Genomic DNA, 18773 nt, shown 5'->3' with positions numbered 1-18773 from the left:
GGCTCCACCCCTCTTAGGCATCATTTAAGGGCTGACTGCCCCTGAGGAAGGATCTCTTCCTGGAGATCCCTCCTTGGTGGGAGCCTTTCCCTGCAAGCCCAAAATCTTCCGATCCGGGTGAGCGCTGTATTTTCCTTCTACCTTTTTGTAACACTATTTCCATTGCGTTAGTCCTTCTGATTGCTACAGGAACAAATAATTATTCCACATGTGATTACCAGTTTTGCAGGTTTTCCATGAACTTAAACAGTATCTGTGCCTGTAAAATGCGCAAGCAGCCCCAAAGCCCTGGTGACAGAGTACCAGCCACAGAAAAAAGGCTTTAAAAATTAAAGAAATATCCTCTCTATTCCTGGTGGAAGCAATATGATCCATCATATATACCCAGTATAACAAAAAAAGAATGTATTTTTTTTCAGGGGTTTGAAATTTGTATTTATCACTTTATCCCTTAGTGGTGTGTGTAACCTTAAGCACATAATACACACTTAGCTATAGTCTCATTTTTATTATACAGTGTACAGTGTAAATTATAAAGCAAGAATGCTGAGCAGCCAAATGGTGATCCAACAGCATAACAGAAGAGTCTTTCAGATTTTGTCTTAAAAGTGTCTGTACTGTCACATTTAGATATACTGTGCCTATGATATGACCAATATGAACTTGTCTTAAGCTGAGGGTGTCAATATTGCCTTGATGACTGATCTACTGCTTGCCTATTTCCTATGTCTGAGCTCCTCTAGGACAGGAAGCACAAAGTGACAGGAATGCAGTTTCAGTAGTATCAGCGATGTTCAGTTACTTTTCTGTTCAACACTTGAAGTAACAGATATAAAGGTCTTTCCTCTGACATTCCTCATTTGACACACATAATAACATCACGGAATCACTAAGGCTAAAAAAGACCTCTAAGATCATCTAGTCCAATTGTCTACCTATCACCAGTATTTCCCCACTAAACCATATCCCTTAGTACAATATCTAAAGGTCTCTCGAACACCTCCATGGACAGTGACTCAACCACCTTCCTGGGCAGCCTGTTCCAGTGCCTGATCACTCTTTCAGAGAAGAAATTTTTCTGATGTCCAACATGAACCTCCCCTGATGCAACTTGAGACCATTCCCTCTCGTCCTACCACTAGTTACATGGGAGAGGAGACTGACCCCCACCTTACCACAACCTTCTTTCAGTAGGTTAGTTATAAGGAGTGATAAGGTCTCCCCTGAGCCTCCTCTTCTCCAGACTGAACAACCTCAATTCCCTCAGCCACTCCTCATAAGACTTGTGCTCCAGATCCCTCACCAGCTTTGTTGCCCTTCTTTGGACATGCTCCAGGGCCTTGTCTTGCTTGTAGTGAGGGGCCCAAACTGAACACACTACTCAAGATAGAGCCTCACCAGAGCTGAGTGCAGGGGGACAATCACCTCCCTGTTCCTCCTGGCAACACTATTTCTGATACAGGCCAAGATGCCATTGGCCTTCTTGGCTCCCTGGGCACACTGCTGGCACAACACTGGTTATTGTGACCAAAGTGCAGGACCTGACACTTGGTCTTGTTGACCTTCATCTCAATAGCCTCAGCCCGGTGATCCAGCTTGTCCAGATCCCTTTGAAGGGCCTTCCTACCCTTGGGCAGGTGATTACTTCCTCCGAACTCAGTGTCATCTGCCAGCTTACTGAGAGTGAACTCAATCCCCTCATCCAGGTCATCAATAAAGATATGGAACAGGACAGGCCACTGTCTGCTGGGCAAAACTATTTGTGAGCAGTCACCAGCTGGATTTAACTCCATTCATCATCACAACTTAGATTATGAAAAACTGGGTAATAGAGATTTTTTAAATTAATAGCCAGTCAAGGCACAGAATTAATAATAATAATGTGGACAACACATAGGCTCTCTACTGCTATCAGCTATGCTAGGGCAAATTAGAGTTTCCTCCAATGAATTCACTAATTAAATTTCTTTTTTGATATCAGAAGGAGTCCTTCTGTGCATAGGCAGCTCAGCAACAAGTATTTAGCCAAAAATATCCATGTGCTGAATAAAACTAGCTCTGTAAAGTCCTACTGAAAATGAGATTTTTGGAGTATTATCTGTGGGCAGAATCTGCTTCTTATTTGCATAACTTACTCCATCTGAAAAACATCAGGTAAAACCAAATTTTAGGGTATTATTATTTCATAGAAATGCAACTCCTACTCCTAACAAGGGAAAGCAGAAAGGTGCAGACAAAGGAAATGACAGACAAGATCTGTAAAGAAAACTGATCTCAAAAAATGCATGAATAGAAAACAGTAAATACTATGAAAAGTATTTCACAAATTTTACTTCCATGTTCTCTCCCCTTCATACAGCTCTCTGTGCTCCACTGCTGTCTGGCACTGCGCAGCAGAGCTGTTGCAAGCACTGCCTTTCCTTCATTGCCCCAGAAAATGGCATCAACTCCCTCTCCCAGATATCAGAATAATATTTACAGCAAATTTCTCCAAAGGATTCAGAGCTGCCATGCAGCAGCTTCTACTGGAGAGCTACAGTGCTTCCTGCCTGAGGAGGCGACGATGTTATTATTTGGGATTATTACGCTGGAAGGGTACATGATGCCTTAGCAATACAGAGATAGATCCCAACTCAGGGTCTGCAAGGAGCCAGCCCTATTTGCTTTTCAGAAATTTCAAAACTGTCTTTCAGATACTCACACTGACAACCAGTTACCTCCTGCCATTGCTTTGACAGAGCAGCTGTATCTCTGCAGGTCAGGATGGTCGTACGATAGTCTTTTACTGTCCATACAAAAGATATGGTGTTACATGACTGAAATACAGCTTGTCACTGGAGAACTGGCAGAAAAGGAAACTGCAGGAAACAAGGAGATGCTCAAACTAAGGGGTGTGAAGACATTCAGACATTCAGACGTCTGCAAGCAACACTGAAACCAGGATTCCAAGGGCCAAGTACTGAGAAAGACAGTGAGGTAACTCTGTATGATGGGAAGCCTGGGACACAGCACATTCACCAGTCAGAAAGTTTAACAAGACTGTAGCCAAGCCTGACGTCATGGGCAAACTGGACATGCAGTTGTGTATTTCCTTGTTTCCCCTCTGGAGATGAAGGTTATGTGTTTTGTAAGATAGATAGAGGAGTCAGACATAAAAAATTAGAGCAGGCTGGTGAAAGAGAGAAATTATGACAGCGGAACTCTTAAAGTAAGTTAAGATCACTTGTATCAAGGAGGATATTGCACTAACAGATTGAACTAAGATTCAATTGGGTGGTCAATTTTAAAAAATGATTTTAAAGCTCAAGTTGTGGCCCAGGTGTGAACACACAGAGCAGCATCTGAAGGCCAGGCCAGAATATCAAGCAGCAAAGTAGCACTGCCTATAAGGACGTGCAGATCTTTAACTTGAAGCTGAGTCTACCAAAAGGGCTTTCTGCACAGAAAGCTTTTTTACAGGGAACTTCTCAAAAATGGGAAACTGAGCTCTGTTGAGTGGAAGAGTAAAAAGGCTGTGAGAAAGCAAAAAAAAAAAAAAAAGGAGAATGAATCTCTCCTTATGAAGATCACTGGCATTTCCCATCTCCAAGGGAAGAGATTGTCCAAGAGAGAGTCCAAGGGCACAGTACAATCAACCCTGAGACTGGAGACTACTACAAAACAAAAGGATTTGGACAGCCCAGAGAACTTTACGGGATCAGACTCTTTACTTGAGAGGCACAGGAATGATTTCTCAGAGCTCCAAAGGAATCATTTAATAGCATGCCAGTGTTACAGGTTCCCACAAGTCTAATGAAAACCTTTTTCCTGCAAAGTATTACAGAGTGTACAGATGAAACTGCTGCTCTTGGGAAGACTGAAATGAAGGAAGTTGCAAAGGTTTCGAAGGGATGCATTCTGTAAAAACATCAAAGAACGTTTGTCTTAATACTGTACATCTATGGCATGCTGTATATACATTTATGCCTATAATAAACACTAATTGGAAATCAGAGCCATTATACATCTGCAGTGGGTCAAATGGACATTAACAGGTAGTTCATTTTTCCATTTCCTGACCTTCGTGCATTTCCAGTCTAGCTTTACTGCGATGTTAATGCATCCTCTTCCATTTAACTCTGCTTCAGTGATGTGCAAATCATTGCGAAAATCTGAATCAAAATGAAAGACCTGGCCCTGAGGTCAGACTGGCAAGGTTCAGTGCTGGCCAGTGGGACTGATTCTCCATGCAGGCATATTAGTCACTGCAGCATGATCTGGCAGCACAGAGCCAGAGGTACTCTTAGCATCTACAGAATGCACCCAGTAACTATACTCAACAATCAAGAGCAGTCCACATTTTCTGAGAGCACTTAAGCAATCTCCTGGGCACAAGCAGATGGAAGTAGAACTACAGGGCAATATAACTGAAGGCAGAAAATCGTAGTTCAGAAAAAGGAAAAAAGTTAACAATGCTTTTTCTCTTCTCTTTCTGGAAGAAGAAAGGAATGCCGTCTAGTAAACTCTGGAGAGCATGCAGAAAGGCACACATACTGCATTTCCAATTAAATGATTCTAAGAATTAAGATTTGCACTGTATAACCAAACAAGCTTCTGTGTGAAAATGGCATTTCACTGCTTTTTGATCAGATCGCTCCAAGCTTCTACATTGTAGACTACTTCTGTCTCACTGGGAGCAATTAACAATTGTGTTCATCAAGTTTGTACAGACACAGTGATAACCCAGTCATAGTTCACTACTAAAAGCACTGGGAAGTTTCTGCAGCAGAATGCAGCAAAGAAGAAAATTAATTTATTAGTTTCTCTCAAATTGTTAGCATGAAAACAGAATTGTCTTAGCAAATTGGCACAGCAAGGAATGAGAAGCAGCCATCAGACTTATTCGTTAGGGAAAAATGATCTGAAAATATTGCCAAAGTTTGTAAAAGACATATTCAGGTATGCAACAACAGGTAGACATGCAGTATGGCCTCAATATAAAAACTCAAAAAGATAACTCCAAGGGTCAATATGATAACATTTTAAACCGTGATAACACCGCACAGCTTCACTGTTCCTTCCACACTACAAGATGAAAGAAAGAACACTAGAACCTGCTCACATGCTATGTGAGCTGGTGCTTTATGACACACAGAACAGGAAATCTGAATTTTGGCTTGGTTTTAAATACCAGCAGCAGGAAGGGAAGTGCCACTACACTGCTAAAGGACAAGACAGATGCAGCACAGGGACTGTCTCTCCCCAGGGGAGAGATGAAGCACTTGCCTGGTAGGGGAACGCAGCCCCTTTGTAATAGCCATCCCCATGTCCATCAACTCCAGCTTCACAGCCACAGCCCTAGTGACTGCAATGCCAAAGACTAAAAATCACCACTTCTTGTCTTTTCAAACACAAGAACAATATTTGTAAACAACAATCATTTCAAGTAAAAAACACATGATCACCACTCAGTACCGAGTAGTTTGTTTGATCTGCTATTTGAAGTAAAGAAGCACAGCCTTGGCAGAGTTGTCCAAAAGAGTCTGTGTTCCTCACAAGAGCTGATTTTTTGAAGTCTAATCACTCTACCCATCAGATCCAGCTGGATTTCACCGTTTTCCCAGGAACTCTGCTTACTCCAAAGGGGTTCAAGAGGGAAGAGGTAAGAACAGGGAGATGGCTCTCCTCTGCAGACTGAAATTGCTGCTCTTCTATGAAATGAGCAACTGGTATTCATAATGAGAGTGCTGAGAAGCCCTAACCACCCTGCTTCATGTTCCACACAACACAATAACGACCACTTACCTGAGGGACTTCTGTAACCAGTGGCTTCATTTCTTCCAGTACATCCCCCATGCAAAACACCACTGCCTTTAACAGCACCCACAGTGGCCCAGATTCACCCAGTTCCAGTTGAACACCTCAGTATCTAATTTAGGGATGCAAGTTCCCAAGACTTTCTGCATAGGCAGAGGCAAAAGACGGGGCTCCTCCCAGAAAAGACTGAGACCAGATAAGGCATTCCCTAGGATTATCCAGCTCTGCCTGGCTTCACCTGTTCAGAGAGCCTGTGCCTGTGACTGGTGGGATCCCAGGTTAAGTCAGATGGGATGGAGAAAGATCTATGTATAAACTTTTTGAGCTCTAAGATTTTATAAAGAAATACATAAATGGGCAAAGCATTCCTGAGTGTGGCATAGAATGTGTCTTCTAAGTACATTTAGGCAGGTGAAATAGAAACGCATCATAAGGCAGATTAAAAGCACACACTAAATTCTACTATCCGATTATTTAAGAATAGTTTTAATAAAGAATAGGCTTTCTAGGCAACAATATAAAATTATTGCAACCTAGATGATACTTCTGGAGAAAGAAAAAAGTGAACTAATAAAAAAAATTACTCAGCATACCACAAACACTGCCTGTACAGATCTCCTCAAAAATGTAATACCAGTAAATGTAGCTGAGGTTTACAGGAAAAGCTGTGAAGAAGTCTTGCAAAATTCAGGAGAATATGAAGGAAGTGATGCAGAGTAAATATGAGCTGTGGAAGGATATCCAGCAACATACCACATTTCCCAGAACTGTCACCTACAATCATCTCTCTGCTTAGAAGTGGCCTCACATTTCCCAACTCCACAGAGTCCAAAGACTCTTCCGAAAATTTTTTGCTGAAAAAAGCCTTAATTTCTTACAGTGTGTGAGTTCTAAAAATCCCAATATTCCCTGACGTCAGGGCTATAGTATACCTTCCACCCCAAGTGTTTACTGAAAAATAAAGCTTGTGTGATTTCTGTACTGCATACTGCTACCAGAGGGAAGAAAAAAAAAGAAATAAGTCAAATGTATTAGATCAATCTTAGGCACAACATGTTGTTTGTAAAATTCACATACACAAAAAAAGGCAGCAAAAAGCTACTAAGCCCAGATATTGTGAGTTTATAATATCAATTAGCACCCCTTCGGACACAAGCATGAATCTCCGCACACCAAAGGTTCGTGTGGGTACATACCAAAAAAGGATTTATCCTGCAAAGCTTGCACCTACCATATACTATTTCCACCACTGACACTTCTCTCTCTGCCCACTCTGCACAACACAAAGGGATGGATCCATTCACGTGTCTCAAGGTATCTATCACTGCCATTAGCTGCAAAATCCCTACATACATCATGGGCACCATTCCCTGCAAAAAGGTGAAGAACTTCCTTCCTCTTTCCCTTGACTCAAGGCTGCTAGCAAGGTCCCCGCTCCTCTCTGCCATGTCCATAAATGACTATGAGTCTTTCTTGTACTCTTCTCTTTCCTCTCTTGTAATTCTCAGAGCACCTCTCCTCTTCCTCACTGGGCAATATTGCCATCTTTTTCTCACTCCTAGACAGGAAGGGACAGCAAATAAGACACTAGGTGCTGTACAGCCATAATACAGGCACTGGTTTTCATGTGAGGACAATGAATACAAAAACCAGGAGGGATGGAAAGCAGCTCTCTTTATTCATGGTTCCTTCCAGCTGACCATGGTTGCAGCCTCCCTGCTCCACAGCAAAGAGAACATTTTAAATCTCCGTTCATTCATTGCCTCTACGCTCTGTCATGCTTCTAACCCCCATCTTCATTTCTTTTTAAGAGGAAAGTTGATTTAAGTGTCAGTATCTCAATCTCCTGAGGCAGAGAGGCAGGGTGGAGGCGGGTAGGTCTGAGCAGGCTGCTGGGTATTAATGCCTCCATCAACCACTTCTTTGATCCACAGACAACAACAAACCAGACACCAGCTTGCTGGGCATGCCCTCAGCTCCGTCTTCCACCTTTCAATGAAGCCCGGAATATTCCCTGACATTTGGAAATTAACTGGCCACAGAGATCCCATGTTATGCTATCTCCAGACAAATGCAGGAATGCCATCACTGAATGTGCTTGATGTTGCTTCCAATGAAATTAAAGGCAAAACTCCCTCTATGTCAGTGTGGAACAAGGTGACTTAGCAAAACAAAGGACCATCCAGATAGTTCTCAACAGCTGCAGTGAACAGTTCCACAACCGGAAGGGCAGCTCCACAACTGGATTATCAGAACTTCATGTTTTACTAAAGCACTTCAAAAGTTACAACCATGCCACTACCTATCCTGTTGGAAAATGCATCAAGCACACAGAGAAAAAAAACTGCCCTTTAGGACACAGATCACAGAATCAAATCCTGTGTCTGAGAGTGTTGTCCAAGTGCTTTTTGAACTCCAGCAGGCTTGGCGCCATGACCCCTGCCCCGGTGAGCCTGTTCTACCTAATTTACTTGATATTACAGGATTTTTAAAAACCAAAATCTATCCTAAGAGACATTTTGAGCCGATCAGGTATTCTGATTTTGCACTGAAAAACACCAAAGGAAATACATGTATGCCTAGTAATTCCTCAGATCCAGTATTTTGTTCTTAAAAATAATCCTGATTTCATTATAAACTTTTAGTATCACCAATAAACCACAAAGCAAAGTTTAAAGGGTGAGATTTCTCTGCTTCTGGACAGGTAGAACTAGCTTAGATATTTATTTCCAAGCCAGATTCCTACTTACTGCTTCATCTCAATTAAAGGATGCTTATGTTTTGATTGTACAAATCATAATAAATTGTTATTATAATTGTATTCATGAGAAAGAAGAGAAACGGGGCAAACGATCCCAAGAGGAAGCAAGTCACTCTGGTATTACAGTCTCTAGCCTGAGAGCAAGATTCAAATTTTACAAAGAGAAAATGTGAGGTCTTTATAAAGGGCTCAAAAATTATCTTACATGAGGGAACAGCAGCTATGTTCAGGAACCCTGCTTTCCTCTAACTCAGTACATGCCAGCCCCTGCCATCACCAAGAGAAAGTGGACGTGCACTATGAGAAAGTGCAAGGGCTGTCATGAGGTTGAGTTCCAAACTTCAGCCACCCTTACTCTGCTGCTGGTATGCCTCTAACACAGTGATTAGATATTAATAAGCTGTGTCACAAAATCTTATGTACAGGCATATGTCTGTTCACATTATTGTGGCAGGTTTTAATTTGCTTTTCCTTTTTACTCTAATCCAAATGGTTTGTGGTCCTGTGTTCTTAAGATTCCAGGAGAGTTTTCAGATAAGAACAACACTGGTGAGAGTGACCACAAAAGTCATATTTTAGTCACTCACAGACAAAAACACATGAATGTTCCTGAAGAAGGTTCAAGATGTAGCTTCATTTCATTTTAACAAGGACCTTTAGCTAGAGCTAACAGCTTTTTTGCTGTCATTGGTTCCTAGAAGAACTACAGTTTGTAAGACTGCACTTACAAATGTAAGTGAACAAAAAATTTTTAACTTAATTTTCTAGTAACAACCTCTCCGTCAATGAAGTGTTCTAAATCCATTGTGGATTAGCTTCCAGTGGAATGGAATGAAAGGCTAGATTTTAAATAGCAATCATAAAAACCTGTGGAATTGGCCAAATTGGAAAACTATTCAGCTCTACAGGTCATAAACCTGAGTTCTGAAAGAAAGACTTAGAATCACACAGCCCATCATAGCAGTCACACTAACAATCACATCTCACTGAATTTCTTGCTGTAGGACCTGGTTCCATTCTGATCAGGACCATTAAAATTGTCTAGTGTCCAATTTTGTGCACAAATCAATTGAGAGCTCTTTGGTCTCTGGCTGATCCTTTAAAATTAATAGCATTTCTTGTCCTACAAGATGCTATTCAACCTAAAAATTGATATTCAACCTGGACTTAGTAAAATTGCAATGTCAGAGAGGTTAAAATTTGGCTTTTGAACGGGTAAGCAGTTCTCAAACACTGTAAAAAATCATTTTTGTGGGAGACCTGTGAACAGACAAGACACTAATTTGAGAAGTTTATCACTTGTAATGCATTAGCTAATAGACCACATACTAATGTTTCCAGTAGGTGTTTTCTCAATATTAGTGATAAGTAGATGACTACTGTGTTTTTCTAACCTCTAACTAGAAGCTCATTATTTGTACTGAAGACATTCAGGTCTCATTCGGAGAGCATTCACAGAAACAAAAACAAACCAACAGTGGAATTAATGAAGCAATTTTCCTGCAGCACTGTAATCTTCATTACTTCCAAAGTTCTACCAAGAACCCACCATTTTCCTGTCCATTCCTCAGCAAAAAAAAACCCCAACGCCACAAGTAAGACCCAGATAACCGCAGCAGCTGGAGCCAGTGGGAGGAGGGCTCTGCCTGCCTTCCCTTGCCCAACATGGTTCTGCCGTGTCTCCCCAGCCACTGAGACCTTGAAGAAACTCAATTATCTCACAGACAGCTACTCCTCTCTCTTCTGCTTGAAATTAGCCAACGGCTTCAAAAGTAATTAGCTATGGGAGTGACAGATAGACAGAAACTGCAATCATAGGAGTCTTATCAGCCTGGGAAACCAGGCTATACAAATTGTAGTCAGCCTCACCAGTTTAACTGATTACTCACACAAGGGAATTTACTCATGTGTGCATGTCTACAGAAATAGCTGTTGGGGTTGGTTACAAGCCGTTATAAAAATATAACAAAAGCCAAATCAAAGTGACTTTGTAGGAGCACAATTTGACCTAAAATCTAACACAACCCTACATCCTTTCCAGCTCCATTCTTCCTAATTAGTTTTTCACATAGAGTCCAATGAATTATTCTCATGCTGGTGGGAAACTTTAATTATGAATTAAATGAAGTGCGTAGGTATGATAAAATTCCAGCTTCTTAGTAAATGTTGTGATTTTTTTATCCCATGATAAAGGGGGCATCAAGCATGCAATTTTTCTTCAAGAAGTAAAGAAATAAACAGAAATTAAAACTTAGCGTCATGAAGAATGAACTCATTTAAATTACATGGTAAAAAAAAATCTCATTTACATTTTTTCATTTTTAAAATCCCAATTCAGTTATAGAATATATTCACATAAGAGTCAGAGATTATGTATTTGACAAAGCTTTCTCTCTGTATCATAGAATAATGCTTTTCAATATAGAACTAGTGCTGTAAATTGCTTAAAATTAAATTAAACATTCACAGATTTTAATTAGTTCTATCATATAGAATCTCACAAACTAATGGAGTTTTTCAGACAGCTTCTCTGCTGGCTTTGAAGAGACGGATGACATCTTGAGAAAAGACTTAAATTCACAATCAAAATACTTGCACACACCAAAAAAATAATACTGGGGTATGTCACACAAGGCAAAGGTGCAAAATACTATGGATGCAATGTAGGTGTTCACTTTGGAAATTCTGAATGTAAATTAACAGCATATTTACCTTTTACAAACAAAAACAACCCAGAATTATAAAGTCTTTTATTTCAGATTTTTAGAAGGCCCATAAGCTTCCAGCCGACAAAAGCTGACACAAAGTTTTAAGGCAGCACCAGAACTTCAGAGACACAGTGCATAGCTCGCCTCTGACGTTGTCAGGGTATACCATTCTGTGGTACAGACAGCAGCTCATGCACAAGGGCATGGATCCCTGCTGAACATTTCAGTTCTTCTGCACCGAAACATTCCCTGGATGTTTCAGACTTTGCGTCAGATCCTGACCCACTAAGCCATTCAGGACTCTTTTCTATTCCCGAATACGAGGTTAGAAAGTTCTGCATCTTCACACCCTTCAGCTGAGTAGTATACTGGAAAGAATGGCAAACTTAGCACCAAGTTTCAGTGCAAGTCCTCCCCTTCTAATCACTCAAATGCTAGTGATGTTTGGTTGTGCTGTTTTTTAATGCATGTCTTGATGTCTGCTGGTGCCCCTCATCCTCCCTTGCAAGGCTGGCAGATAATAAGCAAATAAGAAAGAATCCTTCCTTCAATTAAACTGGCGTTGGAAAAAGGGTCTGACGTAAATAGGAAGCAGGAACTGTGCCAGAAACTAATCTATTTCTTAATTTTTCCATTAAGACACATCTCTCATCCTAGCCAATATTTATGCTACTCTAATTAAAGATGTTAGGAGAGCAAGGGCTTGGGCTCCCCACCCACCTCTCCTCATCCCATTGTGGTTTCCCCCAGCTGGTGCCTCTGCCTGCACCCGACCTCCCAGCTGAGGGCCTGGGAGGAAGCCTAGTGTTTTCCTTCACACGTACAGGTTGGTAAATTTGCTAAATCTTTGGAATTTGGTGGATCTGCTAGCTCTAAGTTATGAGAAGAGATGCAGAGTTTGAAACGTACATCTTTTTGGTTATCTTTAGCAAAAAGTATGTATATTTTTACAGCATAAAATGCTGTAAAATGCCTTACTTTTTTGATATACGGGAAGGCTTGTGCCAGGAAAATAGCTTTCAGGTATGGCTTCCCCTACATCTGCTTTTTTATAATAAAGAAAGATTCACGTAACCAATGTTGGCTTTTAATTTTGTTTTTTTTTCTTAAGAACTACACTGCAGAAGAACATTTTTAAGAGTTTCTCCATGTTGAGAACCACAGGGAGCAATTCTACACCAACAATGTTTCATTTAGGAATACTAGTATATCTTTTTACCACAGCTAACTTATCTGATTAAAAGCATCATCTCCCCATGTGATGATGGTTTTGTTTTTTTTTTAATCTTAATAAACCATTGCTTTGCATTTTAATAAAAACAAAACACTACAAAAAGGATGTGCTATAATGGTCACAAATAGACTGAATTTAATGTAAAGTGTGTACAAAAGCTTATTTTTTAAGAAATGGATCATTGTAAACTTCCTTCCCCCCCTCTAATGAAGAATTGAGTTCAAATCAAAACATTAACATGGTGTTCCTTGTTTCATTTAGAGAAGACCTTTTCTAAAAACAAGGAACGTCTTGCAGGAGCTAGTGCCAGCCACTATCTGTGAGAGCACCAACTTCTTCCTGAGACCTTATTTCACTTGTGCCACAGCAATTTTTCTGTTGCATTTTCACCTTTTCAGTCTTCCATAGCCTGTGTAGAGATTTGAGTGCTTACATTAGAAGACTAACTTCTCTGTACCTCTTACATGGCTAAGGGAGAGAAAAGAGTGCTGTGAAATACCAACAGGAGCATGACTGTGCTCTGCTGACTGTACACATTGGGAAGCTAACATAAGGAACTAAATTAGGTGCTCGAACACAGACCTGTGATAGTGCTCAGGCCCCACTACAGGTTTGGAATGATCCTGCACCTGGCAAGTCTTTGAACTGCTAACAAATACTGGCATTTAGCTCAAATATCTATATGCAACACAAACAAGGGCTCATCCATAAGGTCAAGTATATATCCACGCAGGTACATACTGTTTGTTGCTATAGATCACAATGCGCGTTTGTTTTAGTTTTCCTGAAGCAGTCCACACTGAGATAGAGGGCTAAAAGAACAGCTGGCAATATTGTTGCAAGTTTGGTTCCACATGTTTTCCACGCTGGGCAAAAGAACAGAGGAGGCAGGGCAAGGAACTGGGGAATGACTTCCATTTTTGTTTTTTAAGTATTTTTTTTCCCCTCTAGACACAGGGGAGAGTGGTAGAAACTTAGATAAAGCTGCAGATTCAGTTAATGAATGTTGTTCCATAAAAAGCTCTGTGATGTGTCTAACATACAGGCAGCCCTTTGTGACAAGTGCCTGTGGGCTGCATCACTCAGACAAGGCTGAGTACAGCTGTCCTTAGACTGTGGACGAGAGAGAGAAAGCACCACAGCCAGATGAATGCACTGCAGCAAGTAGTCAAATTGCCTTCTTCCTGCTGTTGTGACGTAGTGCAATATCTTCAGCTACCTACTTCCAGCGGGATACTTGGTAGGAGGTATCTACTACAACCTCCAAGATTTCCTTGTGCTGCATGTAAGGACCCACATTTGTTACGATATGTAAGTAGCAGTGAGAGCTGCACTTGTTCAAAACTTAGGAAAGTTCATCACCACAGATGAACTTCGAAACACTGCAACATAGATCCTTCTGGTGCCCAAGTGAGAAAAACATTTTGCTCTTATAATTTTCAACAGTATAATGCAATCTGTTTTATCAACAGAGCTATTTTTTAATCCTTTCTGCTATCAAGAGTGTCCTTGAATTGTATCTTTGTGGAATATTTATTGGAGATGACATTGCATTCCTCTTGAATTCCCTTGAGAAAAGATAAACCTCCATGGTGGAATGTGGTGGATAATCCATGTTAGCTCCCTAAGCAATGTGACCTGTGACCTTAGCTCTCAGCAAACACCAGAGGAGCCTGCTATGCTGACACTAAGGAAAAAACAACACAGAACATGGAGTGGGGTGGAAGCCCCATGGCCAAACCTGTGATCATCCTTCAGGGCTGGGGACTTGATGATACTGCTAGGACTGATAAACCACCTTGTTGCTGTTGCCCTGAGCTGACCCAGAGCCAGCAGTTTTCCACCTTTCTGACAAAAACATGTTATGTTCTCTGAGTAAACTTTCCAGAACAAAGGTATGTTTGACTGGAGTCACTCAAGCTCCACCTGAAACTAATAGTATAAAAATAGCTTAAGAGAGAAGAACTGGGAGGGAAGATGTAATTGCAAGACAATGCTGACTTCTGGGATCATTCAACAGGCTGAGCCTCTCTTCCACCCTCAGTGGAATGCCAGCTGGATAGATTTGCACACCCAGCTATACCAAGTGCTTCCCTGGGAAACTCAGAAATCTCTATAGAGTTGTCCCACAATTTAATGCAGTTGCAGTCAGCTGTATTATTCATGCTCTTGGTTAATCTCACGTGCATTTATCACCAGCAATGCAAAAGAATCTGTAATCTGTTGCTTTAATAAACCGCACTGTTCACTAACCAAGCCATGACAGTTCTCGCTTGGCCCAGCCAAATTTCTTAAGGGTGGTCATGAGAGCCCATCCGAATGCTGCTGGATTAATTGGGCAGTGTGCTATTGGTGAACTCATAATCGTGGCAGTTTATATATTGAACATGACCGGACTTACAGTGCCACATTTGGCATCACCCAGAATCTAAGCACAGCCACCCCCAAACCCTCTGATATCTGAGGACAAGATGGAATGCAAGGGGGTTTATTTTCTGCCAAACTTCTTTGCCCTTTTCAAGCAACACTCTTTACTTAGGAAAGGACATACTATCCTACAATGAACAGAATCTTCTCTTTCAGGGGGATCTTTTATTTAAGTTTTGGACAGTGGCTAAATTGAAATCTTTTTTTCTTTTCTTTCTTTTTTTCTCCCCAGAGTAATGGAAAAAAAACTGCTAAATCCTCTGGATACGTACTTACATCATGCAGTAATTTTGAAATTCATATTATTGGCACATGAAGTGTCAGGTGGTGAACAGTTTTCACAAGCTAGAACATTCAAGTATTACTTTTCACCAAAAGTAGTTTTCTTTCCATGACTCCCCAACACATCTTGAGATGTATAGCGCATACTTCTGAGAAAACTTACACGTACGTGTGTACAATATCACTGAGTTTACAGCAATGGAGAGGTGAAAGGAGGAGTGCTGTTGGACACTGTCACAAAAATTCACAGTTGTTGTCAAGTGGCTGCGTGTATTTCCCCAGCAATAACAGTACCGCTTAAGTTGCGCAGAGGCATAACAGCCAGTGTCAGGAACTCTCACTAGCTACTACATAGTGCAAAATTCATTATAAAAAGGATACACCCTCATGAAACTGGAAGAATATAAAGACCTATTACATACATGGCTGTTCACAGAATTCCTATTTTTCACAGAATTAAGGTTATTTGGTGGATTAGTAACAAAGAAAAATGTAAAAACAAGCACACAAACAAAAACCCCAACCATAACAACATTTCAGTGACAGAAATAACACTCAATAAGCTTTAATGCACATTCTAACTCTCTTTGATAAAGCATGGCAATTTAGAGAACTAAACTGTGCAGGAAGATGCATTCGGCAGCAATATGTTATGCATGCAGATCATCTCACAGGTCCCCTAGAAGTGGTTAGTGACAGTCTGGTTAGTGACAGTCAGACATTCCTGCAGCTCACACATTAGTGTCTGCTGTGATGGCTGATTTGTGTCTTGATGACTCCAAATTAATTCATGGTTAAAAGTTGCAGCTTTCAGGAAATGCCATGTGAAGGTGAGTGGTTGATGCATTCTGTGCTTTGCCTATGCATGAACACATGCAACTGAAACATTACAGTTGCCTGCTGCTCCCAGGACCTCCTTGCTAGGATCTTAAGACAATTACCATGTCTTGAGTGAATACTGGGCAGGTCATGTTAAACACAAAACTAAAACGACACTGATATCAGATGGTTACTTAAGATCAGAAACAAAACAGAAACAAAACAGAAACAAAAGAAAAGATCACTTCAAATGAAGCTTGGTTGGACATGTTATTGAAAAGATGCTCAGATTACCTGAACTGCTTTGTTTTATCTTAAACATGGACCAGGGGCAGCTGCAACGAGCTCTGAGCTTTGGCACATTCCATTATGAATGATAGTGAATTTATAATGGAATGGTATGGATGGGTTTTATAATCAGAAAAACACACTGACCTTAACACTACACAGGTGGAGCAGCATAATGACCCGCCAATTGTAAGCGCATCAATTCCTGGGGAAAAGTTCAATGAGGTTAACTCAGCATGTGTCCCATAACCAACATAAGCGACATTTAAAAACATTATTTTTCTACCCAAACTGTCTTTGCCAACATTTTATTAATTGACTTGATTCACTGTTCGGCACTGAGTATATCTTAACCATGGTAACAGTGTACGATATTATTCTTCAAAACACCAGGATGTTGTTATGCACTTCAACACCAAAATATACATGGTTAAAAAATAAGAACAGGATTAACTACACTTAATTTTGCAGACTGAACAGGATTAGTCATCATATTCATTTAACTCAAGAAGCATCTGAAAGAGAACAAGAAGCAGTAGCCTGGGTATAACAAAAGACCCCATCAGTGGATTTTCAGTTTCATCACAAAATTCTCACATTGAGGGAGCTTAGATAGGTGGCAGTCAACTAGCATTTCTGTTTCCCATCAATTCATTGATATTCTTGTATATCTGAAAAGGAAGTTAACTTCAATGTGATATACTTGAGCAGACGTGGGATCCAACAGAATTTTAGTAGTTCAAGATCAGACCACAAAATAGCAAGCGAACCTCTACTTCACTAATTAACCTCAATTAGCACTTCAAAATCCCATATAGTATAAAACTGTACAGCGAGAAGTGATGGAACAAGGAAGCTCCAGTCTGAATCAGGGAAGCTAATCAGCAAGGACAGAAGGCTTTCGAAACATGCAATAATAAAAATTTTCAATATAAAAAATGTAAAAGTTGTCCACGATTCATCTCCAGGAGCATTTACAGTCTGTACTTTCAGTTAATTCATTCTGCTTATCTTCTGTGACTGAGTACTCTGACATTTTACAGCTTCGCAGCTGCACTAGCAGAGAAAGTCCCTCATCAACAAGATAGTCAACTACTCCATGTTTCAGAGAATCAAAGAATCATGTAGGTTGGAAAAGATCTTCAAGATCACTAGGTCCAACCATCAACTTGACCTGCCAAAGTCTCATCACAAACCATGTTCCTTAGTGCCACATCCACACGTCTCTTAAATACCTGCAGGGATGGGGACTCTACTACTGCCCTGGGCAGTCTGTCCCAGTGCTTGACCACCATGCTCATGAAGACATTCTTCCCAATGTCCAATTAAACCTCCCCTGATACAACCTGAAACCACTGCCTTATCAGTTATCACCTGAGAAAAGAGACTAGCACTCTATCATTCCACCCTAAAATTCATTCCTATCAGCAGTTTCCACTGTGTACTTAACAACAGCTCAGAAGACAGAAGAACAGTCTTGTAACAACATGATCAAAACCACTAAAACTGTTAATTCAACAAGAGTATGAAAATGAACAAGACAATGAAAAGAGAAAGGAAAGGTAGGATACCTAGGTCCGCTATTTGGAAACATTCTGTTCAAAAAACGTTTATAAAATAAAACAATGCCACTTGATCAGATTAGATTTTCAAAATACATAATAGTCATGAAACTAAACAAAGTAAAAGTGCAAGTTGTGTTTTCATCTCCCTTTACTCTTCAAAAGACACTAAATCTCACGGACATAATCAGTTTTATTTCCATACTTACAAACTACCTACAATTTGGTCATTTTTCGTGTTTACTGAAGAACTGCATTAACATTGGAAATACAAGGGCTGCTCTGAAAGAAATGCCTTCTATTTTATTATGCTGGCCCCCGATATCAGAGGTGGATGTTGGTGGTATGGCAGTAGGGGGTTGAACCTTCCCGCCAATACTCTGTTACATTTTGTTGCTGTGTGACAGATGGCAGCAGAGGGGCAGTCTGACAAAATAGCATCTGACACAGAAGCGTGTGTGAAACAAAGGCATGCCACTGAATTCCTCCATGTGGAAAAAATTACAACCATTGACGTTCATGGATATTTGCTGAACACTTATGGAGACCAAAAAGAGTGAGGTAGTGGGTGGTGTGTTTCAGCAGTGGTGACACTGACAGCGCATCACCTCCACTGGTGCGGATTTTTATGAGCTCAGCATGCAGGCTCTTGCTCACCATTAGCAAAAATACAGAGCTAACGGTGGTGACAGTTTTGAAAAAAAGTGTTTTGTAGCTGTGAATTTTCTCTATCAAACAGCGTTACTGTGCTCTTTGTATCTATTGTAGTTTCCATGGAAATAAATAGGAGGCATTACTTTTGGAGCAACCTACATGAAACACGATGACCCCACAGTTGAATTACGTCTTTGGAGAGGATCTCAGAGACCTTCATCCACACGCACATTGCTTTCAGT

At 40.6% G+C, this 18773-nt stretch overlaps 1 protein-coding gene across 4 annotated transcripts in view; it reads right to left on the bottom strand.

The window, feature by feature from the left end:
• The window catches only part of HECW1 (HECT, C2 and WW domain containing E3 ubiquitin protein ligase 1), a 269154-nt gene that overhangs the window by 185274 nt on the left and 65107 nt on the right, over positions 1-18773 (bottom strand). Inside the window, exon 2 of one of the 4 annotated variants that reach the window (XM_021387592.1) lies at positions 16463-16520. The exons of the other annotated variants lie outside the window; for them this stretch is intronic. Within the exon in view, the coding sequence (XP_021243267.1) occupies positions 16463-16489 (27 nt within the window). The 5' untranslated portion in view covers positions 16490-16520. The remainder of the gene's footprint in view (positions 1-16462; positions 16521-18773) is intronic. 4 annotated transcript variants of the gene reach the window in all.

The sequence above is a fragment of the Numida meleagris genome, chromosome 2 (genome assembly GCF_002078875.1).
Source record: "Numida meleagris isolate 19003 breed g44 Domestic line chromosome 2, NumMel1.0, whole genome shotgun sequence".
Lineage (NCBI taxonomy): Eukaryota > Metazoa > Chordata > Aves > Galliformes > Numididae > Numida > Numida meleagris.
Note: the sequence above shows the minus strand (reverse complement) of the source record. Positions and strands in the feature narration are given on the sequence as shown.